The following is a 25,508-nucleotide window of genomic DNA, read 5'->3' as shown; positions in this document are numbered from 1 at the left end:
GTGGTAATGTTTTCATAGCACGAGCAAGAAGAGACTTCTCTTTCTAAATGGACTGAACAAAGTTATTATGGAAGTGGTAAACAGACTGAACATCTTAAGGGTTGTCTTTTTACATTGTCAGTGGGAGAAGGGAGGAAGGTGGGGGGAGGAGAAGAGTTCTGAAGGTGTGGTATAATTTTTTTTTCCTCTTTTAGGTCTGTTAATAAACTTCTTTATATTCTTTCAAGGTTGGTGCCTGCTTTGCATTTCTCCTAATTCTTATCTCACAGCAGATAAACAGTAATGAGTATTTTGGACCAAACCACTACAACTACATAACAGGAGCCTTACAGCTCTGCACATAACACCAAGCAGAAAAGGGAACTAAACACTCAAACCTATTAACCACAATGTCCACAATTCTTACAACCTTTGCCATCACCTTTGCCATTGCTTTTGCCTTTTCCTCATCTCTTCTTACATACACTTGCTGTACTTTTCTAACCAGTTCCTCTAAAATTTCTACTATTCTTTGTCACTCTCCCCTCACTCTAACATTATCTACACCTTCATTTTTTTTGGCCAAGTTCTTTATTCCTGCTCTTTGATACCAAGCTCTCTCCTCTGGCAGCTTGGATACCACCCACTCCATCTAGTAGAAGTACAATACCACTTCCTCTCACAATTAATACATGCACACAAATACAAGCTTCACAACTGTTTTCACACACTAAACACAGGATTTCAAAAGGGAAATCAGATGGAGCTATATTAGAAAGGCATTGGGGGTCTGGATGTTTTCAATTCAATAGCTAAAATCCTTCTCTTCTAAAATCCACCCCCCCTTTGGACAGTAAGGTTGAATTCCAAACCAACGGTTTATATGATTTATACTCATTCACTCTTTGCCAAACGCTTCGCTTTTCTCTGGCCGGGCCCTTCGCCGGGGTACGGAACCGCAGCTAGAGCTTCTCACTCGCTTCGTACTTTGACAGCACGTCTCATGCACTCTCACTCACACAGCAGCAGAATAGCAACAGACAAAACAAACAAAAATAGCAGTACAATAGCACATGACAGTGGGATCCAACCCCTTAAAGGTACCTTTCACAGTGGGGTCCAATCCCTGGGGGTCCAACCCCTTTAAAAGTACTTTTCCTCTTGCCCAGGACTAATTTTGGGAGACCCAGTCTTCCTTGGGACTTTCAACCCACCCTCAGGGACTCGAACCCTGGACCTGCAGGTATTTCTGTGTTTAAAAGGAATAGCAAATACCTTAATTTGGTGCAGATGGACCTTGTTTGCCCCTGCTGTGAGCCAAAGGAAAGCTGAGCTCCCCCTGAAAATTCAGGGTCGTGACTGGGAGGTCTGCTTACCCCTGGATCCGGCAGCTGGGCAGAGAGGGTCCCATCTGGGGTGCCAGATTGAATCACACCGAAACCGGGCCAGGAGACACTTCAGAGACAGAGTCAGAGAAGTGGGTATTTGTTTTATTTTATTTTATTTTATTTATCACTTCTCCAAACACACACACCAGTGCTCCCTACAACACAGTATTAAGGGTTAAATTATGAATATTCATCACATTCCTTGGGACAGGTGTGGTTATACAAATTATTTATTGGAAGTCATTAATATCATTAGCATACGGGCCACGCATGCAGTGTGTGTCCTGGTGGTCGCACTGAGGAAGGCTCCTCTTCTTCCTCGGGGGTCTTTCTGATGAAGAGCAGTAGTCATCCTCACAGTGCACTTTTCACCTTTCTCCCTGGGCATGCGTAGTCCTTTGAGGAATGATTCAGCAGTCTCTGAGATGATCCTTGTCCCCTCTATCTTGACAAGATTAGGGTGAATTCGGCTTCTTAGGTTTTGTAATTAACATCTGCTGTCTGAACTAACATTTGCTGTCTCCCAATAGTTAACTTGTGCTTACATGAGTTAGTTACTGACTGCCCTTTCCTCAACTTCCAAGCTGGAGCAGCCTGTCCTTGGAGGACTGCACCCCGTGGAAGAGTGACCCACGCCACAGCAGTTTTGGGAGGACTGTTTGCCCATGGGAGGGACTCATGTTGCAGCAGGTGTGGTAGGACTGCTGCGCGTGAGAGTAGACCCATGTTGGAGGAGTTAACGGAGAACTGTCTCCCATGGGAGGGACCCCATGGCATAGCAGGGGAAGGACTCCTCTCCCTGAGCAGCAGAAGAAAACCTCAGGTGATGAACTGACCAAAACCCTCACACCCTGTCTCTTTGCACTGTTGATAGGAAGGAAAGAGGGGTTGGGGGAAGAAAAGGTGTTTTTAAGGGTTTCTTTTACTTCTCATTATCCTGCTCCGATTTTGTTAGTTATAAATTCACTTTGTACCTCTAAGCCGAGCCTGTTTTGACCTTGGAGTGTTTTCTCCCGGTCCTTATCGCAACTCATGAACCCTTCATTTAATTTTTTTTCTCTCTTCTGTCCAACTGTGGCAGGGGAGGGCGAGTAAGCGACTTTCGTGGCTGCCTGGTATTTGGCCAGTGTCAAACCACAACAATGAACTTCAGTGTGAATCCTTCCCAAGAACAAACTGCATGGGTCCTCCACAGACCACAGTTCCCGCCAGAAAACCTGCTCCTGCATGGTCTACTCTCCATGGGCCACATTTCCTGCCAGGAGCCTGCTCCATCATTGGCTCATCATGGGCTGCAGCTTCCTTCAGGGCACATCATTCTCCTCTGCCATGGGATCCTTCATGGGCTGAAGGGGTTCAGCCTGCCTCACCATGGTCTTCACCACAGGCTGCAGGGGAATCTCTGATCCGGCACCTGAATCACCTCCTCTCCCTCCTTCTTTACTGACCTTGATGTCTGCAGGGTTGTTTTTCTCAGAATTTTTCTTTCTTTTCTCTCTCACACCTGCTATGCAGTATCTTTTATCCTTTCTTAAATATGTTCTCACAGAAGCGCCACCAGCTTCACTGATTGGCACAGCCTTGGCCAGTGGTGGGGTCCATTTTGGAGCCCACTGAAACTGTCTCTGAGCATGGAGGCAGCCCCTGATTTCTTCTCATAGAAGCCATTCCTGCAGCCCCTCCACTAAAAAATCTTGCCACGTAAACTGAATATATGTATAAACCAAGAACTAATTATATTTTTCAGCTATGCTGTGTATTCCATGTTTCCTGATCGCTTAAGCAGTTTCTTAAACTAGCAAGGATTACTGTTTAAAGATATCGTATTAAGTGCTTATGATGCTTTTTTCTCTTCAGTGCAGACTATCCTGATCTCCGCAAACATAACAACTGCATGGCTGAATGCCTCACACCAGCAATTTATGCCAGGCTAAGGGACAAGATGACTCCCAATGGCTACACCCTAGACCAGTGTATCCAAACCGGGGTTGACAATCCTGGCCATCCTTTCATTAAAACTGTGGGCATGGTTGCAGGTGATGAAGAATCCTATGAGGTAAAGTATTTTCACAATGCTATCATATTTTTTTCAATTTGTATGGTATAGTTCACAAGAGCTCATTATATGAACACAGATTCTTAGTAGAATATGGACTCCTAAGAAAAATTGTGTCCCAGGGAATATATATGGGGAAGATCATGTACATTTTCCCTACTCTTTATGAGAATTTGAATACTATTCTACATTAGGAAATGCAGTGAATATGAGGCATTGCTAAAGGAGCCCTCTCTACTGCAGTCAAAGTCAATAAAATATGGTTGCTTGGGAGCAATCCTCTATTTGCCTCCAACAGCTGCTCTCTTTCCTAATACTAAACGTAGTTTATGGAAAAACGACTAGAGACATCAAAATAAAGGTAATATGGAAATTACACTGTAAAACAACTGAGGCAGAACTGAAAAGAAAATAGCTTCTGTGAAGTGCTGGGAATCTTTAAGCCATAACTAGTGGACCATGACAAAAGCCAAAGACAGTATTAGTATATAAAAAAGAAGAAAATCCTTATTTTTATTGACCTCTGTTGTTAGCTTCCTTCAGTCTACCATACAATAGTATATTATTATATAATCTCTTAAGAGTATCCCAAATGCTAGGCTGCTCAACATGGAAGAAGACATCTGGTATTCTGGGACTACTAGCTTCTGTGATTTGTTTTACTTATTTAGACATGGTGACTGCCTTGAAAAGCTCTTCTAGAGTTATTGCTGCACAACAGAATGAAGGTGTGATTGTGATCAGTGTTGACATACCTGTGCTAAATGGTTCTAACTAGCACCAGTAATCAATGGCAGTGAAGACAGATTCTCATACAACCTAAGAACAGGGCACAAGCTGCCTGGGGACTGAACATGTATTTTAGTTGCTAATAAATCCTGAAATTTAATCTGGTTGCCACCACATATAGTACCTATCTGTGGTAACTAGAATAAGCTTGTAAATAAAGTGCAATTTTTGTTGTGAAGATGAGCAACCACTATAGAGCACTGTTTAGGTCAAAATGACTGAAATCTGCCACCAATAATCTCCCAATTTATTGTTAGGAGATAGAGGTTGAAATTCCATGTTCTGCTTCTAAGATGTACAGGAGAAAGAGCAATTGCAAAACTCATGGCAAACTACTGGCAGTTACCATCTGCTACATAAACAATAGACCTATTGAAAATAGATTTTGAGAGGTAATTTTTCAGACAAATTTTCAAAGATACAACCCACATATGACTCTTCCCTTTATATTTACCCCTGTTAGCACTTGCTAACATCCATGGCTATCATCCAGAAGCCATTACCAAGGAATTTCCCTTGTGACTGAAGTTAGTGCATTAAAGTGTTTCTATAATAGTGAAGACTTTTTGTAGATTCTCTTGACTCCATAGGTATTTGCTGAAATTTTTGACCCTGTCATTAAAGTGAGACATAATGGCTATGATCCATGCACAATGAAGCATCACACAGACCTGGATGCATCCAAGGTAGGATTTAAATAAAATAATGAGGAAATAAAGATTCAATGCTGCTGCTTACAATGATGATATTGTATGTAATAGTACTTTTTTTCCTCCTGATCAAACTCCAAAGAAATTGAGGAAACTGGCTAAAGAAGCTGGAATGCCACAAATTACTGAAATGTCACATCCCACAGGGAGTATGTCTAAATGAAGTGAGCTCTGGTTCTGCCCTTTCTTATTGCAAGCCTGTTAGTTTACAGCTTAGATTTGCTGGGGTTTTCAGCATCTGACAAGCTAGAATCTACATGGCCTTTCTTTCTCTTCCTTATTCTTTTCTTCTAATTTCCTCTCTTTACTGAACCACTTTCACCTGACTACTTTATTCAATTACACCCTGACATTATGCAGAAGTGTCAGAGGTACAAGACTGGGCAAAAGGAGCAAGCCAGGAGCCAAGAGTGATAGCAAGACAGGAGAAACAGCGGGCCCACCAAGGGCACATTTCCACAGTACCCAAGCAAGTAGAGAACAGATGAACAGGTCTAGTTACAGTAACCAGGTTCAGCCAACAGGCCAGTGATTGACAGAAAAGCCCATAGCGACAAGGTGTTGCTATTCAGGAGAGCCGAGGGTGGACAACCCAGTGTGCCACGACCTTCCTAGAAAGAGTGTCCTGCAAGGAACAACTTTTCCAGGACCGGTGGCCGGCTTCCCTGGGCAGGAAGTGATTTCAGCGAGTGTAGTGATTTCTCAGCTACAAGTGATTTCAGCTCTTGCGATTCAGCCCTTTGTGAAGTCACCCAAAGCGAACTTGGGGATTGAGAGACAGGAGCCTCGTATAGCAGTTCCACAGAGGTAGCCTTTATTGTCCAGCAGCCTCTGTGAAGGGAAGGCCAGGGACAAGAACTCCCTACTGAGGGGCAGAAACAGGGGGCTTTTTATGGGAAAGGCAGGGGGTGGGGTAGAAACCAACTAGCCAACTAGGTACAGGCTATTGCCATATAGAAACAAGGCATGCTGGGGGTGGTTCACTTTCTCGCCATGACCCAGAGGAAAGCTGCTTATCTCTGGGGAAGGTTGTCTTGCCATCAGGCCTCTCTCCTCCAAGGGAGTGCAGAGGGCTCTTGTGCCAAGGGCTCCCAGCCCTCCACAAGAAGGCAAGTCTGAGGTCAGGTCAGTGAGGCAGGGTCAGGATAAACAAGGTACAAGGCCAGGCACAGGCATACTTATAAAGTAGCTCAGATAAGGACTGAATTAAATTAAATGCAGCTCAAACCAAGGTGTAAAGACTGCAGATGAAACTTCTCAGAAATCTTTTTCAGACAGCTATTTTCAAAGTTGTTGGATCCATGGATACACAAGTGTGCAATATCAGAGCTGGATAAAACCCAGTGGAGAGAGGGTGAAAGGTTTTCAGAGATCCTTGGTGCTCTCATGGCCCTAACAGCAAGCTAGTTGCATTCCTACCTTGTTCTTAACAGAGGGATTGATCCCAGCTGGTACAAAACATTTGGGCCTTTGCCTAATGGCACTATGAGCCTGTTCATGAGGTAAAGTTAACCATGTATTTAAGGATCAGAGTGAAAGCATTCCCCTTTTCCTGCACACACAGAATCTAGTCTTAGCCATTTCTTAGTATTTCCTTCATAGTTCAATAATGGCATTGATTAGTATCATCTTGGACTTTCTTCTTTCAAAAGAACTTCCATACCTGGCCTTCTTTCTATGTTCATATCCATATTTCCAAAAGCCATTCAGATCTTTTCATACTCCATGCTGGAGCTAAGAAGGATCAGCTGGTTACTTTGCCACATTCAGTCAGCAAAAGAACTTTGGAGTTCCTAAAAACACCCTTAGTATTTGAAACACTGAGGGGCTCCTAATGTTCTGTGATATCTAGAAGAGGTCATGATTCCTGGGCAGAAAGATGACCTGTTTTTTATAATAGGATTTTTAAATGGTGGTGTACAAAATGGGTGACTGTATGTAAATTAAAAAACATTTTTCCTTCAGATCACTCATGGTCAATTTGATGAGCGATATGTCCTCTCATCACGAGTACGTACTGGTCGTAGCATCCGGGGTCTCAGCCTTCCTCCAGCTTGTACCAGGGCAGAGAGAAGAGAAGTGGAAAATGTTGTAGTCACTGCTCTAGCTGGGCTGAAAGGAGACCTTTCTGGAAAGTACTATAGCTTGACAAATATGTCTGAGAAGGATCAGCAGCAGCTTATTGATGTAAGTATAACTCCATGTTACATGTCTGGCTTTTGCATGTGTCCTCCTTTACTAAATGAGATGTCTCATGTCTATTTCTTCTTGTGTATAGGGGTGACTGATACCAGCACAGGCTGGTTCTCTGGTTCAGTGGCAGTGTCTGTCACAGGGGTTGGAGTAAGTGCAGGACCTGTCACCGGGGTTCAAGTAACCACAATGTTTATCATTGGGGTTGGAGTAGCCTCAGTGCCTGTCGTTTTGTCATCAGATCCAGAGACCTTCTCTTCCCCCTGAGGGTACCAAGTAGTGTAGAACAGTGCTCTGCCAGGCCCCAACAGGTTGCAGTGATTTGTGTCTCTCTGGAATTGCCAGGGTGACAGCATACTTCTTCCTAATATTTTACTAGTTTTTCAGGATTCTGCACATGTTCAGGGGTTCCAAAATGTTGGAGGTGGTCACTATCCTAGGTACTTGCCCATACTATCCCACACACCCTGCCATTCATAACTATCCATCCTTGAGACAGATGTCTGGGTGATGTTCTTAAACAGCTGTTTAACCTTAAGAAAGACCTGAACCATATTCAGCAACTTGCTGGCTCCTAGCACAGGGATCAGGTTGGTTTCAAGGGTATACAAAGGATATTCAAAATCTTTAAAGTTCTCAAATGTTACTGTAATCAGCAGAGGAAGGAAGGAAGGAAGGAAGGAAGGAAGGAAGGAAGGAAGGAAGGAAGGAAGGAAGGAAGGAAGGAAGGAAGGAAGGAAGGAAGGAAGGAAGGAAGGAAGGAAGGAAGGAAGGAAGGAAGGAAGGAAGGAAGGAAGGAAGGAAGGAAGGAAGGAAGGAAGGAAGGAAGGAAGGAAGGAAGGAAGGAATCTCCCCCATAGGTTGGCTCTCTGGGAGAGAAAAAGATGTAATTATTAATAGTTCCCAGTAGATAGCTGTTTTGACGGTGGGCAGGGTCAATACCAAAGACAGACACCAACTTAAGGAATAGTGTAATTTACTATAATACAAAACTGCAAAGAATTACAAAGGAGAAGCAAAGCAATGCATCTAATCATTACTACAAAATAATGCCTATAGTGATTAAGAAAGATACATCACCAGTGTGGATACAATATTGCTGCTAGCAAGAATTTTCTTGCTTCTTTCTAAGTCCGTGGGATACTTTTCTCTCTCACGGAAGATATTGCAGAAGTTCTGTAAACTATGAACACCTGCAACCTTGTAGAACTATGTTTATGGTACAGTAGAAAAATATTTTGACAATGGATGTTTAGGATTTCTAGCCAATCCACCCAGGGGGTGGCTGAGCCTTTGTCCAATTAGACTATGAAGAAAAAAGTCTATAAAAGAGTTTGTAAAATAATTAAATAAATCAATCTTGCTGCACAATTCCTGCCTGTTGGATCTTCTCCCTACGGCTGCAGGATACAGTAATATTTGGAGTTCTACCAGGTCGCAGGTGTTCATAGTTTACAGAACTTCTGCAATATCTTCCGTGAGAGAGAAAAGTATCCCACGGGCTTAGAAAGAAGCAAGAATATTCTTGCTAGCAGCAATATTGTAACCACACACCAGTTTCCCCAATACTTTACCACTTCATCCAGATCCACACAACAGCTGGGGGAAGCCACTGCCACAGTGAAGGACTGGAGAACCACTCCTGGCAACTGGGAATTCCTACAGGTGCACCCACCTACAGGCAAAGAGGCTTCCAACTTCACTGTGAGAGTAGCCCAGCTTTTATATTGTTGAATAAACAAGCTACTATTACTTCTAGTATGGAAACATCTGGTTTTATTCTCCTGTTGGGTTTCTCCCAAAGCCTGGCCAGGCCTCAAGGAGGAACCAAGGGAGTTGTCTTTGTTTCTACACCCCCAGACAAGGCCAGATGTGGCCTTGTCTGGTTTGTAAATATGGAAAGGTAAATACATGTTTTGCCAATGAATGGATGCATATACCATATTGCTAATAATACTTTTTAAATGAGTGGATACATATAACATTTGGTTGGAAGGTTCATCTAGAGGTCAACTTTGACTCAAGGCCTGTTGTTCAGGCCTTAGTACTTCAATAGCTCCCAAAGTACAGAGGTGGTGGCAATGCTGAGTGCATAGACCACCTTAGTTTCACCACCAGCAAGTCTACTACATCATAAGCCAATACTACAAAGTCCACTACAATCATAATCTGAGCCCAGGTCCCAACGACAATAAATATCCACAGGGAACACATACAGCAAGTAAGGCATTATGTAAAAAAAACTGAGAACAAGCACAACAGCTCTGAGAGCAAATGAATCAACATTTTGACCAGCAACTACTAAACCAACACAATGAATGCTTATAACAAACTTGTTTTAACATGGTCTTTTCTGATCTTCCATGATCTCAACCCAAGAAAAGTCTGTCATGGTTTAACCCCAGCTGGCAACTAAGTACCATGCAGCCACTCCTCAGCTGCTCCAACTCCCCTCAGTTTATATAATGAGCATGATATTCTATGGTATGGAATATCCCTTTGGCCAGTTCAGGTCAGCTGTCCAGGTCATGCTCCCTCCTAGCTTTTTGTACACCTCCTCATTGGCAGACCATGGGAAACTGAGAAGTCCTTGAATTAGAGTAAGCACTGCTGAGCAACAACCAAAACATCAGTGTGTTATCAACATTATTCTCATACTTTAAGTCAGGAAAAAATCAGGTTCACAAGCCATGCTATTTAATGTAATTGTATTGACTACCTTAATATTAAATGCATAAGACAGGGTTATACTGCTTCCCTTAATAAACTTCAATTTATTTTGTATCTTTCTCTTTCTCTGTTTTTATTTCTCTTTCTGGCTCCGTTTTTGTGTCCAGGATCATTTTCTCTTTGATAAGCCAGTGTCCCCTTTGCTAACATGTGCTGGGATGGCACGTGACTGGCCAGATGCCAGAGGAATCTGGTATGTTGTGTGATACGTAGAAGCTTGTGTCATGTTTTAAAAAATGTATTACAAGTCTCCTTGCTTCTCCTAACCCCACAGTCACTCTGCACTGGTACTCACAGCATGTTCAGTTTGTTTTTAAATATTTTTTTAGTGTTTTAAATGATTAATTGAAAAAAAATTAAGACCTTTATATTCTTATATGCAAAGACACAAATAATGCAAGGATTGTTGAAGTGTTAGAAACCACAGAAGAGCTTGATAACAGTCACAAAGGAATTAGGGCTTGTCCCACAGTAAAGGTGGAAGGATCGATACCCCAACTGAAGTGCATCTACACCAATGCCTGCAGCATGGGCAGCAAACAGGAGGAGCTGGAAGTCATTGCACAGCTGAAAAACTATTATATAATTACAGTCATGAAAACATGGTGGGATGATTCATAGAACTGGAGTGCTGCAATGGATGGCTATAAACTGTTCAGAAGGGATAGGCAAGGAAGGAGAGGCCATGGGGTAGCCCTGTATGTTAAGGAGTGTTTTGACTGCTTAGAGCTTGCCAATGGTGATGAAAGGGTTGCATGTTTATAAGCAAGAACCAAGGAAAAGGCTAACAAGGCAGATATCCCAGTGGTCATCATCCAACCAGGATGAAGAGGCAGATTAAATATTCTATGAGCATCTGGGAGTAGTCTCACATTCACTAGCCCTTTTTCTCTTGGAGACTTCAACTTACTACTTGTCTGCTGGAAATACAATACAGCAGAGAGAAAACAGTTTAGAAGGTTCCTGGAATGTGCAGAAGAAAACTTCCTGGCACAGCTGGAGAATGAGCCAACTAGGGAAGGCATGCTCACTGGACTTTCTGTTTGCGAAAAGAGAAGGAATTGTGGGTGATATGGTGTTTGGAGGCCATTTTGAGCACAGTGATCATGAAATGATAAGAGTTTTCAATTCTTGGAGAAGTAAGGAATATGGTTACCAGAACTGCTACCTTGGACTTCTGGGAGGTAGACTTTGGCCTGTTTAAGGGCCTGGTTGAGTGAGTCCCTTGTGAGGCAGTCCTGAGGGTAAAGGAGTCCAGGAAGCACAGCTAGAACTTAATATGGCAACTGCCATAAAAGACAATAAAAATAGTTCTATAAATACATTAACAACAAAAGGAGGGCTAAGGAGAATCTCCATCCTTTATTGGATGGGAGGGGGAAACATGGTGACAAAGGATGAGGAAAAGGCTGAGGTACTTAATGCCTTCATTACCTCAGTCTTTAATAGTAAGATCAATTGTTCTCAGTGCACCCAGCCCTTTGAGCTGGAAGACAGACAGGGAGCAGAATGAAGCCACATAATCCAAGGGTAAATGGTCAGTGACCTGCAACACTACTTAGACATACAAAAGTCAATGGGGCCTGAAGGGATCCTTCCAAGAGTACTGAAGGAGCTGGAGGAAGCACTCACCGAGCCACTTTCAATCATTTACCAGCAGTCCTGCCTAACTGAGGAGGTCTCAGTTGACTGGAAGTTACCGAATGTGAAGTCCATCTACAAGAAGGGCCAGAAGGATGATCTGGGGAACTACAGGCCTGTCAGCATGACCTTGGTGCACAGGAAGGTTATGGAGCAGATCATCATGAATGCCATCAAATGGCATGTACAGGACAACCAGGGGATCAGACCCAGCCAGCATGGGCTTAGGAAAGGCAGATCCTGCTTGACTAACCTGGTCTCCTTCTATGACAAGGTGATCCACTTAGTGGATGAGGGAAAGGCTGCAGATGTTGTTTAGCTGGGTGTCTTGGGGTGACTTTATGATGTGTATCCCATATCGCTGCCCTATGCCCAGAAATTAATTCTTGTGCCTTTCTATGCCTCTAAACTGAGCCTGAGAGGGGGAAGGAAAAACTGAGCAAAACTTTTTCAAAGCAGTTTGCAGCTTGTTCAAGGTCACACAGAAATAGAGACTTTTTTTTTCCCAGCTGTGGCAGGGGAGCGAGGAAGCACCTGGCTTGCTGCTCCCGGGTCAGTTTTTGGCCAGTTGTTCAGCTTTTTTTTTTCTCCGGAGAGAGACGGAGAGTTGAATTTTTTCCCCCTTCCCCAGAATTTTGGATTTTCTCCCTTTTCTGCTGGACTGCTTCAATATCAGAACACATCAGGAAGACTTTCCACCGAGCACAGAGGGCCTGGCCCTGGGCCAAGCCCCAGCTCCGAGGAGACCAAAGGGAGGACTCTAACACTTTCCCAGGTTTTTTCTCCACAGCGAGAGATTTTATTATTTAGCATTATTTTCCTTTTCCCGTGTGTTTGTTAAATAAATAGTTTTTATCTCTTTCACTTTCCTTTGAGGAAAATTTATTTTTTCCCGAACCTGGTGGGGGAAGGGTGGTGACCTGCCTTCTCTCAGAGGATATATTTCTAAATTTGGCCAAACCAGTACACTGGGCTTCAGTAAAGCCTTTGACACAGTTACAGCATTCTCCTGGAGAAACTAGCTGCTCATGGCTTGAATGTGTGTACTCTCTGCTAGGTAAAAAACTGACTGGATGGCTGGGTCCAAAGAGCTGTGGTGAATGGAGTTAAAAGTCACAAGCGGTGTTCCTCAGGGCTCAGTATCGGGTCCAATTCTGTTTAATATCTTTATTGATGATTTGGATCAGGGCATCGACTGAACCCTCAATATATTTGCAGATGACATCAAGTTAGGCGAGAGTGTTGATCTGCTTGAGGGCAGGAAGGGTCTGTAGAGGGATCTGGACAGACTAGGTAGATGGGCTGATGCCAATTGCATGAAGTTCAACTGGGGTAAATGCCAGGTCCTGCACTTGGGTCACAACAACCCCATGCAACACCACAGGCTTGGGGAAGAGTGTCTAGAAAGCTTCTCAGTAGAAAAGGACCAGGGTGTGTTGGTCAGTAGCCATCTGCATATGAGCCAGAAGTGTGCCCAGGTGGCCAAGAAGGCCAATGGCATCCTGGCTTGTATCAGAAATAGTGCGGCCAGCAGGGCGAGGGAAGTGATTGTCCCCCTGTACTCAGCACTGGTGGGGCCACACCTCAAATACTGTGTTCAGTTTTGGGCCCCTTACTACAAGAAAGACATTGAGGTGCTGGAGCGTGTCCAGAGAAGAGCAACAAAGCTGATGAAGGGTCTAGAGCACAAGTCAGATAAGAAGTGGCTGAGGGAACCAGACTTGTTCAGTCTGGAGAAAAGGACACTGAGGGGAGACCTTCTCACTCTCTACAACTACCTGAAAGGAGGTTGTAGCCAGGTGGGGGTCAGCCTCTTCTCCTGGGTAAAAAGCAATAGGATAAGAAGAAATGGCCTCAAGTTGCACCAGGGGAGGTTTAGATTCGATATTAGGAGAAATTTCTTCACCAAAAGGGTTGTGAAGCATTGGAACAGACTGCCCAGGGAAGTGATGGAGTCAACATCCCTGGAGGTATTTAAAAGACATGTAGATGTGGCACTTAGGGACATGGTTTAGTGGTGGACTTGGCAGTGTTAGGTTAATCATTGGACTTGATGATCTAAAGTGTCTTTTCCAACCTAAATAATTCCATTATTCTATGGTTCTACATAAACAATCATTAATATCAGCAACACAATGTAGCACCATAAGCATGGGTCCTTCTATGGGTTTTTTTATATCTGTTTTTTCTATTTCAAGATAAAAGTTTGATTTTAGAAAGAGTCTGTGAATCACCATGAAATTACTTCCATAGGCTTTTGTCAGGTTTTACAGTGCATGCTCCCTGACAAAGCAGGTTTAACTTATCAGAATAATACTGGATATGCTTCTGAACATGATGCAGTATTGCCATAGAACAGATTTTTTCCTCGTTGTGGTATCACTCAGCATTCCTTAATTCAATGGGAAGATTCATTTATTTAAAGGAGAAGCTGAGTCAGGCCAAATCTATCTCTGGACAATCCTACCCTGAATATTTGTACATGACTGAAAATGAAATAACTGGACCTCTCTGTAACTATAATGTCAGGCCACAGGATGCTTGCACCTATAAAGTTTGGCATTGTCAAAGTGTGAAAAGTGAGTTGCAGTAAGAGGCAGGCTGCAAGTTAGGCTCTCAGTGAAGTTGCAAATTTCACGTGTTTCAAACTTGGTCATATTCTACTGTTTGTATGTACAAATCTTATCAATCACTTTCTACATTCTGTAGAAAGATTGTTGCAAAAGACAGAAAAAATGGAGAAAAGCAAAGAAAAGTGACCTCAGGTTTGACCTAGCACTTTATAAACCTAGTCATGACTGATCTGTCTGGAACAAGAGTAGATAAATTCTCTGTAAGCATTATCTTAATTGACAAGCCAGCATCTTTAATGCAGTGTCCAGAAGCAACATGTAGCTGTTTTCCTCAGACATATAATTTGACTGATGTGGCAATTCAGTGTTATAAAGTGATATGAAGGGCACTGGCATTTGATTTAGAAGACAATACAATTAAGTAAGGTCATATGGCTGTGCCCCCAGTCAGTTTTTTTCTAACTGCACAATTTTCTAAGAACAGTAAAAACCATCCCCAGTGACTGAAGATGCAGAATTTGGCTTCTCCCTTTACCTGTTCCCTCAGCAGCTGTACATCCCAACTGTGTTAATGTTTGAAGACATGTTCCTCATAGCTCGGCTTCAGGGCAGCATGATGTGATCAGAGAAAACTGCTCTTCTCACTGTGACTTGAGAAACCTGCATAATTCCATTGGCATGGGGGATCAAGATGTGAAAGTAGCTTAACTGTGTCCTTAACTGTGCAGAGCAATGTTATTTTGCAGTGCTTAACCTCTTCACAGTCCTGAAAGACTGTAATGAAACTAAGGATACTGAGTTATTTTTCAGGGCCTATCTTGTGCTTTAAAACTGCTCATTTTTCTCTCAACCAGGCATAACAATGACAAGACATTTCTTGTCTGGATTAATGAAGAAGACCACACCAGGGTGATCTCCATGGAAAAGGGTGGCAACATGAAACGGGTGTTTGAAAGATTTTGCCACGGTTTAAAAGAGGTAAGAATGAATTTATTATGCCTGTTTGTTTATTGTTGGGCTGTTGTCAGCATTACTTAGCATGATTAACACTGAACTGACATCTCCAGAAGCAACAAAATAAAGTAACAACAGTTCAAATAGCAACCCACATTAATAGCAGTTAAAGAAGGAAACAAATTGTTAGCTGAGTTGTAGGAAAAATGGGTAAAATGTCATTTTAGCTTTTATATTACAATCTTCAGCACTGAATGGCTAAAGAAATGTTTTTTCTTTTACCTTGGAACAATTGCTTTATTCCTTTCACTTTGGCAAAGCAGCTTTCACTCTAGCTTCTCTGGATTTCTAGGCTCCCCTGTCTCAGGAAATCCCCAACTGCTGTATAGCTTATACAATTGTACACTCCCATATTGCTTCAAAGCCACCGGCACAGGCCTTCACCTGAAGAAAACCCAAACAAATACCACATGGCAAAGTAAGGAACGCAGGGGACTATAATGGCTTCTACATGTATGTTAACCAGAAAAGGAAAGTCAAAGAAAGTGTACCCCTCCTGATAAACAACGCTGGTGAACTGGTAACAATGGATGAGGAGACGGCTGAGGTACTCAACAATTTTTTTCCTCAGTCTTCAATGGCAACCTCTCTTCCCACACTTCTCCTGGGAATAGACAGTGTTGTAACCGCTGGACTCTGTCTAGCAGGCTGCTGCAGCCAGAAAGCTCAGCGAGGGTTTCCTAGGGCCATGCGATTAATTGCTCCCCCCAGGCGCAGGCACCGCTCCTGCTGCCGACACTGCCCGGGGCCGGTGCGGCCCCACGCAGTCCCGGGGCCGGGGAGCCTCGCCGCTTTTTGCCTCTTTTTTTTTTTTTTTCTCTTTGTAAAATTTTAAGAAAAGTTTAATAAAAGGGACAATTAGGAGACAACAGCAAAAAGGGTATTACGGCCGGGTGCTTTGGCAGAGATCCAAAGGCACACCTCTACATCCAAAAGATCGTCTTTAAAAGTACATCTCTTATTGCATATTCATCACCATCATGCACGATTCATAAATTCTTTGGAGTTTCTGTGTATCATCCCATCAGCCTTATCTTCTTCCTTGGCTCCATTCCGTCTCTGCTCCCTCCATAAATTCTTCTCTCTCTGGTTTCTGGTTTTCCTTCTTCTCTGATAAGATACTCCAGGAATGTGAAGACTTTCTCTGCCTATCTTTTCTAAATTGACTACATAAACAATAGACATTCTATATCATGTATTACATTACAGAACCTAGGTAAAGTTTTTCTAACATTAAGGTACATGAAAAAAAAAATCACAATACATTCATAACAATTATGTAACATGCGAAAAGCCAACATCACAATACATTCATAACAATACCTCCTTTTTCCTTATTTTACAGATCATTTGGCTTGAGCAGTATACCTTGTTTTCTAGCCTTTATTATTTGCTCATTTTTTTCACAAATCAATCTTGCTTCTTCAAAGGGGTCTTTGATATCATTTTGCTTCTTTAACACCATGATCTTTTGTGCCATTCCAGATGTAGCCAATTTTGGTTTCAAAGGCACTGGTACTATTTGCATGCCTTGGACCACGGTAGATATTAATCGAATGAAACAGGGGATCAGGCAAGGGAGAAATATCAAGCCTGTGGTGGCACATAAAAGGAAGAAACCTAGCTTCTTCCACCATTCTATTCCCAATACATTATCCCACCAGATAAGTTTTAGTGCAGATTCCCACTTTTGGACCGGTACATGGGCTATTTTTCTGATATTTTTGGCTATATCTAGAACGGCATCCCCATGGTCATCTATCTTCAAACAACAATCTGATGTATTAAATTTTCCACAAACACCTCCTTCTTCAGCCAATAGATAGTCTAAAGCCAACCTATTCTGATACACCATTATTACAGCTGGGATGGGGTGTCAGCAGCTCTGACCCAGGAAGAGGTGACCGGTCCGGGGAGATGGTCCCGAAAGGAATCGCCTTCCCGAGGCCCAGTGTCTTCCCTCAGCTGGTGGCAGGAGGGCCCTTGCAGAGACTGTCAGCTCTTTAGTGATTATCAGCTCGTGATTCCAGCTCAGCTCTGCAGGGCAGCCTCCAGGCCAAGCCAGACCAGAGAGAGAGAGACGAGAAGGCTCGTGTGGCTGGTTCCGCACAGAGGAGAGCCAGGGACGAGAACCCTCTCCGAGCCACAGGGGCCCATAGGGCTTGCTTTTATAGGGATACAGGGGATCAGTAAAGGACCAATGGATTACAGAGGATCTGGGATGGTTACAGGCCAATGGGTTACGAAGAAATCTGCATAGTGTCTCCCAAAGGATTGTGGGTCTGTCTTTTCTCGCCGTGACCAAAGTGGTTGCCTTTCCAGGGAGTCCTGCTGGGTGATTGCGAAATCTCTTATCTCAGCAGAGGTCCCTCCAGGGCAGGGGCTGGGCATACCCCACACACCATAGCTCGTTTGGCTTTGTTGGCTAGCTAGTAATTCCAATGCTTGACCAGTTTGGTTCGTTATTATTTCTACAACTGCTTGGAGTCTTATAATCCAATTCAGCATGTAAATTGGGGTTCAATACCCCCAACTCCCATCTTGTGCCCAGGTGGCTGGCCCATACGTTTCAATTATGCGCTCAGCAGGCCATTCCTCATCTCTCCATTTTTGAGATACTCCAATCAATTCTCTTTTATTCCTTTTCAGATCCTCATACACTGGTATTCCTAGTTCATCTCCGTCTGGCTCGGGTAAAAGAAAGAATCCTGGGTGTATGATTCCCAGGGTACAACTCCCTTTCCACTGAGAGGGGAGCTTTGCATATGCTCTTTTTCCACATATCCAAAATAGGCCATCTGGTGCCCTCCAGTAGTCAACTTTTTGTTGATTTATATTTTCCCAAAATGTCTGGGATCCCAATATAAGGATTTTTGTATGTATCATTGCATTGAAAGAGTTTGACCTTATTATTGTACTTACAATTATTTTCCCTTGTTTTTTCCTGAGTCCAATACAGAGCTGGTTTCTCGGGGACCCACCATGTAAAAGTTCCATTACTGACTTTATATCTCTTACAGGGAGTATTTCCTACTTCTCTGAGGAAATTGTTCCCGGTACGCCAGAGACACTCCTCTCCTATCACTGTTGAACTCAGTACCCACCCTTCTGGTCTGTTTTCTCCCCTTATCTTTGTCTGATTCCACTTAAGGAGTTCTATTGGGCTTAAGCTACTGCCTTTCCATGTCTATTCCTCTGTCATCAGAGGCCCTCCACAGACCCAACAGTTGGTTACGTTAAGCTCTTTACCTATCCTTTCCCCTAATTCCACAAACAGATTTTTCCCAAATTTTGAGATTTCCTTTTCATTTTCTAATTGTTGTTTGAGTTTCACATACATGTCTTGAATTGGGGTCGATATAGAGTTAGATTGTTGTGCTGGCTTTGCCTTCTTATTTACCAGTTGTTCTTTTACTAAGCCTGAGACTTTACTCTCAACAATATACATGAAACAAATCCACCACTTGCCACTTGGTGGCAAGTACAGTGGTCAGTTCGGTCTTGCCCTCTATTTCCTCGTCACTTCCTCTTTGCTAATTTCCAGGCAAATTGCTTTTGACACTTCTTAATTGTAACTTCCCACCATTCCTCAGGTATCACCCATTCAACAGGCACTAGTAATTCCCATCCACAAAGCAAGGTTACTATTTCAGCTGTTCTTTGCTCTACCTGGATGGGGAATAGATTTGGCGTTCAACACTTCATGCAATGAGAGTGCCGTTTTTGTGAACTACAATACCAATAATTTTTTATAGTCTAGACATTTACATTTAACCCAGCTAGCATGTCCAGTATTGGGGTGGATCAGACAGGGTATATGGTATGGCACTGTTGGAAGTGGCAATCCCTCCTCCTTTTTAAATAAATCACAGGCTAAGGCCAGAATATGAGAACCCTCAGACCGAAATAGTCCTGATCCTCCTGTTTGGAGTGGAAGTATTCCTCTCCAAGGGGCGTATCGGAGGTGTCTCAGGACTTGTCCAGGCAACACTTGAAACCACTGATATAAGCTTGGCCTTATTTCCCAATCAGGTGTGATTCTTGGTGTATCTCATGAATCATTTGGGTTTTCCCAGCACATTACCCCCCAGGTCCCTCTTAAGAGTTAACTTGGTATCACCAGGCTTAGATGTTATAGTCCACTCTTTAGGTTCTTCCATAGGTCCTTTGATTCTGCTGGCATGGATCCACCCTCGCTCCTTGGTCCGGATTGCTGTCTCAGTCGTCAGTAGCACCTGAAAAGGACCTTCCCATTGTGGAGCTAAAGATTGCTCTTTCCACATTTTTACTAGTACCCACTCCCCTGGATGGATATTATGGATTTTAAAGTCTAAAGGTGTGGTTTGAGGGATTATCCCTTTTAACCGCAAATCTTCAAGGGTCCTTACAATTGTGTTGACATATTCTTTAACACTCATTTCCCCTAATTCATAGGTAGCAGTTTCATGTTGGGTGGTCAGAAGGGGTAACTCAAACATCATGTCGTAAGGTGACACTCCCAGGTCTGACCTGGGTTGTGTCCGAACCCTCAATAAAGCCAGAGGTAGGCATTTTACCCATGACATTTGAGTTTCAATTATTAATTTAGTTAAGGTTCTCTTTAAAGTTTGGTTCATCCTCTCTACCCGTCCTGAACTCTGTGGGTGCCATGGGGTATGTAGTTCCCATTTTATTCCCAAGGCTTGAGTTAGTTGCTGCAGAACTTTTGACGTAAAGTGTGTCCCTCTATCTGAGTCTATCCTATTAATCATTCTATACCTAGGAATAATTTGTTCTAAGAGGGTTTTACATCCTACATTGGCTGTGGCTCTGACAGTGGGAACAGCTTCCACCCAATGGGTAAGATGGTCTGTTATTACTAACAAGAATTTCCACCTCTGCACTTGGGGGAGTTCAGTAAAGTCCACTTGGATACTTTGAAATGGTCGGAGAGCTAACTCACAACCTCCTGGAGTTGTTTTTCTCATCACCTTTTTATTTACTTTTTGGCAAACCATACATCTTTCAGTTATTTGTTTAGCCAACCCATAAATTCCAATGCACCCATAATTCCTTAGAAAGTGATCACACAAAACCTTAGTGCCCCAATGAGTTTTTTGATGCCTGTTTTCTAATATTTTTCTGGTGAGTGATTTATTAAGTAACTGCCTTCTGTCCGGAAGTCTCAATTTTCCACATTTGGTCTGGCTTTCCCCCTATCTTAATTATTTTTCCTCTGTTTCACTGAATTTTGGAGTCTCCAATTTTTCATTCTTTGAGGTCAAAATTAGCATAACCCTTTTTATCCCATTTTCTGCAGCATCCTTAGCTTCTTGATCTGCCAAATTATTTCTTCTTATTTCTGAGGTCATTCCTTTTTGGTGTCCTTTTATATGTACTACAGCTATCTCTTCAGGTAATTTTAATGCCTCTAAAACCTCTAAAATAAGTCCTTCATGTATCAACCCCTTTCCCTTTGAATTAAGTAATCCCCTTTCTTCCCAGATTTTCCCAAAGGTATGTACTACTCCAAAAGCGTACCTTGAATCAGTATATATAATTCCCTTCTTGTGTGCTAAATGTTCCAGTGCCCTTTTTAGGGCATATAATTCACAAGTCTGAGCTGACCAGTTTGAGGGTAATTTTCCTTTTTCAATGGTTTGCATAGTGCCCCCATCAACTAAAGCATACCCTGACATTCTTTTTCCTTGTACACATCTGGAAGAACCGTCTACATATATTCCTCCTTCTGAAAGGGCTTGTTACTCAAGATCTGCTCAAACTTTGGTTTGGTATTGGATAATTTCTAAGCAGTTATGTGTCAGGTTATCTTTTGGCTCTCCATATAAGAATTGAGCTGGATTTAGGTTCTTACTCACTTCTAATGTCAAATCATCACTATCTATCAGAATTGCTTCATATTTTAGCATCCTAGAGTCTGTTAACCATTTTTTGGCTTTCTGGTTTAGCACATTTCGAACTGCATGAGGTGTGTACACTATCAGCTTGCTCCCAAAAGTAAGTTTATGACTTTCTTCTACCAAGATTGCAGTAGCTGCTATAGCTTGAATACATATTGGCCAGCCATGGCTTACTGCATCTAACATCTTTGACAAGTAAGCTATTGGTCTCTTCACTCCTCCCCACTCCTGGACCAGAACTCCATGAGCTACTCCACTTTCCACATTCACATACAGATGAAAGGGTTTTTCTAATGAGGGTAAGCTTAAAGCTGGTACTGAGGCAAGTTTTAATTTCAATTCCTCTAATTTCTCATTATCCTCTTTGGTCCATTTTATATCATCTCCTTCTGTCAATTTTCCATACAGAAATTTTACAGCTTGTGTATATCCTTCGATCCATAGTCTACAATATCCCAATAATCCAAGTAGCTTTCTAATTTCTCTCTTTGAAGAGGGAGGGGGAAGGGATAGAATGCCTTAGATTCTCTCGAGGTTTAATTTTTGACTCCCCTTGCTTATTAAGTGACCAAGATATTTTATTTCTGATTCTACAAATTGCAGTTTCCCTTTTGATACTCTTCACTCCTTTTCTCCAAGAAAATTCAGAAGTTTTATTGTTGCTTTTCTGACTTCACTTTCATCTTCCCCAGATAATAAGAGATCATCCACATATTGGATGATTTGTATTCCTGGTGGAGTAGGGAAAGTTTGTAATATTATTTCTAAAGCTTGTCCAAATAGGTTTGGCGATTCTGTAAATCCGTGTTGTAATCTTGTCCATCTCAGTTGCTGCCTTCTTCCGGTATTTGGATCCTCCCATTCAAAGGCGAAAATATCTCGGCTTTCTTCAGCCAGTGGGCAGGTCCAGAAAGCATCCTTTAAATTCACTACACTAAACCACTGGTGCTGGGGTGGGACTTTACTCAGGAGAGTATAGGGATTGGGTACCACAGGATAACGAGCCCGAGTCCTCTTATTAACTTCCCGTAAGTCTTGCACTAATCTATAAGTCCCATCAGGCTTTTTTACTGGTAGAATAGGGGTGTTATGAGGAGACATACAAGGTTCTAATGTCCCATCCTTTATTAGTCCCTCTATTACTGGTTTTAAGCCTTCTCGTCCTTCTAAGGATATAGGGTACTGACGTACACGTATGGAACATTCTTCTTTCTCAATCATGACCCTTTATGGGGTCAATGTCCAGTCCTCCTCTATTCCCTTCTCCAGCCCACACCTCCTTGTTAATTTTTTTTTCATCTTCTTGACCAAGTTTTAAAATTCTAGCCGTCATTTTCCTTTCTTTTGGTATAACTGCTATTCCCAACTCTACCTGTAAATCCCTCCCTAATAAATTGCTACCTGCCCCAGGGACTAATAAAACATCCCCCATCCAAATTCTAGTTTCCCCTTCGATTACCACGTCTTTTATGACAGGAACTGTAAAACTTTCTCCTTTTGCCCCTGTTACCTTTACAGTATCTTTACTTATACTACAACCTTTTGGAGTATTCACTAGGCAGGTTCTTTCAGCCCCTGTATCAACCACAAATTCTAACTCCTCCTCCTGGGGACCGACTTTTAAAGTTATCACAGGCTCTAGATGGTATTTGTCCCCCAGAAAATAGAGCCGGTGACATCCCTATTCCTCATCTGGGTTCATTTCTTGGAAGATTTTCATATCCTTCTTTAAATGAGGGCATTCTCTTCTAAAATGCCCTTCTTCTCCACAGTAATAGCAAGCAGTTCTAGAATGCTCCTGAGTTTTTGTTTGTACTGAGTTCCTGTTTTTCCCTTTTTCCCCTTTTCTAAAGCCCGAATTCCTAGGAGTGGTATTCGGAGACCTCAGATTCCTTTGAAAGTTACTTTCTCTCATAGTGGATACCATAATTTTGGCTTCTACTTTGTTTTTTTTCTTCATCTCTCCTGACATAAACTTTCTGAGACTCTTTTAATAAATCATTTAATGATCTTTAGTGCCAGTCTTCCAATTTTTCTAGTTTCTTCCTAATATCTGGCCAAGCATGAGTGAAAAAATTGACTCTTAATAAAGCCTGCCCAGCTACTGTTTTGGGATCTATCCTAGAAAATTGTTTCATATTTCTCCTAAGTCTCTCTAACCACTCAGTTGGAGACTCTTCCTTTCCCTGTTGCCCTTCAAAAGCCTTTTTTAAATTCTGCCCCCGAGGTGCTGCCTCTTTTATTCCTTTGATTATTAAATTACGGTAATCATTCATATTCCTTCGCCCAACCTCTTCATTGTGATTCCAGGCAGGAGGTGTCAATGGCATCTTCTGGTCTCCTGGCAGTCCCTGTTGGCTCTCTCTTTCCTAAATTCTCATACCTGCAACTCTAATCATTTCTCGTTCCTCTTGAGAAAATAATATTTTCATTATTGCTTGCATCTCTTCCCAAGTAAAAATGTTTGGGCCTAAAAATTGATCTAATTGTTCAGCTCTTCCCATGGGATCTTCTAATAATCCTTTAATCTCCTTTTTAAAATTTCTGACCTCTGAAGAAGTGAGGGGGACATTTACAAATCCTGTTCCACCAGCCCCCATTGGAACTTCTCTTAAAGGGAGCAAACGGACCTCCCCATCCCAGTTCTTGTGTCCTTTTTCTCTTATGATACTTCTTTCCTGTCTTGGGGGGGTGTCGGGAGAGGGCTGTTCTGTAACTGAGCTCCCCGTACTTTGGCGTTTTACTTCCTCCTTAAGAGGAACAGCAGAAGCGGTCGTTGCCAGGGGAACGGTGCAGGCGAGGGAGGGTGGGTAAGGGGTAGGAGTCCTCTCCGAGGCTGATTCCTCCAGGAGTGGGGGGGCATAGGCGGGGACTGCCACCGGAACCGCCAAGGGGACAAGTTCTTCCGGCGGATACCAGAGTCTGGCGTGGACTCTCTGCACGCGGTCCACAGCAGCCACGGCGGCCGGACTCTGAGCTGCTGGTTGACCCATCACGGCCCGCGGGGCTGAAGCCGGGTTCAATGGAGCCGTGGCAGACAAGGCAGCGGCGGCAGGGGCTGGTGGAACGGCCGCGGACATCGGGACTGGGGCCGGAACCGGGGTAGGGGTGGGGGCAACCCCAAAAGCGGCGGGCTGGGCTCCCACAGGACCCGCAGGGGCTGAAGGGGGCGGCGGGAACACCGGGGCTACCGGCGGAGCCGCCGCCGCTGGGACAGGTGGTGGAGCTGCGGGTGGTGCCATAAGAGCCAGGACAGGCGGGACCTCAGGCCCCAGGACCGGCGGTGCAGCTGCGAGTAGCGCAACAGGAGCCTGGGCTTGGGGTGGGGCAGGCGGGAATGGAGGGGGCAGTGCTTCTAGGGGGTCCCAGCCCTTCTCTTTCTTGTTTTCCCTTTACTCCTTTTCTTGGGCCTCTGACAACTTAAAAATTCTTATCCCCTTAGGCTCTATGTTTCCCACCCAGCATGAAGCATACTTGCCTTCTGTGTGAAAGGGTTCTTTTGAATTTACAAATACTTGTAAAGCCTGACAGATCCAAACTTCAAAAGAGCCATATCTGGGCCAGAAAACATGGTCAGATCTTATTTCCTTCTCGGCCCAATCAAACATACAAAACTGTATCATTTTGACTTTGCTCTTTTTTTATCTTGTACTTGGGTTAGTATTCCAGTTAGCTAACATAACTCCCAGAGGGCTTTCCTGGGGTATCTCTGCTGGCATGCCTCTATTCCCTTTTTTTATTCTTTGACTCTTGCTTACTAGTTTTATGTCCCATTTTCTCAGAATCTTATCTATCCTTCCCAAGCCTTTGTTTCCCACCTTTTTAATAAAAACCAACAAAACAAACAACTATTCGGACCCCACCACCTCTTTCCCCTTTCTTCTCCTAGAATACAAAAGTTCCCTCCTCTTAATAAAATATGCCTCCTTACAGAAAATAAAGCTATATTTCAGGGTTTAACATTTCTACCACATGCATTTTCATTCATTCTCACTCACTCCTTTTTATTGTTCCAATTTCTCTTTCTCAAGTGCTATCAGTCACAACCACACAAGATTAAGGTACCTTTTAGTTTCAAATTGTTGGCCAATATTCACCCCTGGGCCCAATGTTCCAGGTATCTTGGATTAATCCTCAATTTAGCAGAATTAAGCCTAAATTTCTTGGATCCAACCCTCAATTCGACAGTCTCAAACCCCAAATTTCTTGGAGTAATCCTAAATTTGGCAGAATTAAGCTCAAATCTCTTGAAATCAACCGTCAATTCAGCAATCTTAAAACCTAAATGTCTTGGATCAATCCTCAATTTAGCAGAATTGAGCCCGGATTTCTTGGAATTTTTAACCCTCAATCCGGCAGTCTCAAAACCTAAATATCTCGGATTTATCTTCAATTTGGCAGAATTAAGCCTGGATTTCTTGGAATTTTTAATCCTCAGACTAGCAGTCTTAAAACCCAAATATCTTGGAATAATTCTCAACCTGGCAAATGTTTAGGGGTTCTTTTTGTCTCGTTTCCTCGTGGTTTGTACTAGG

At 43.0% G+C, this 25,508-nt stretch overlaps 1 protein-coding gene across 9 annotated transcripts in view; it reads left to right on the top strand.

The window, feature by feature from the left end:
* The window catches only part of LOC309584648 (creatine kinase S-type, mitochondrial), a 166,162-nt gene that overhangs the window by 40,546 nt on the left and 100,108 nt on the right, over positions 1-25,508 (top strand). For 8 of the 9 annotated variants that reach the window (XR_014227253.1, XR_014227254.1, XM_082300802.1 and 5 more), the window contains exons 3-7: positions 3,225-3,423; positions 4,803-4,898; positions 6,888-7,109; positions 9,953-10,038; positions 14,914-15,037. Coding sequence is in view for 7 of the 9 variants with exons in the window: in XM_082300802.1 (XP_082156928.1) it covers positions 3,225-3,423; positions 4,803-4,898; positions 6,888-7,109; positions 9,953-10,038; positions 14,914-15,037 (727 nt within the window). In the remaining 2 variants the exon portion in view is untranslated. The remainder of the gene's footprint in view (positions 1-3,224; positions 3,424-4,802; positions 4,899-6,887; positions 7,110-9,952; positions 10,039-14,913; positions 15,038-25,508) is intronic. The other variant, XM_082300805.1, reaches the window with a different exon arrangement.

Source organism: Coloeus monedula (genome assembly GCF_965178545.1).
Source record: "Coloeus monedula genome assembly, chromosome: W".
Classification (NCBI taxonomy): Eukaryota; Metazoa; Chordata; class Aves; order Passeriformes; family Corvidae; genus Coloeus; species Coloeus monedula.
Note: the sequence above shows the minus strand (reverse complement) of the source record. Positions and strands in the feature narration are given on the sequence as shown.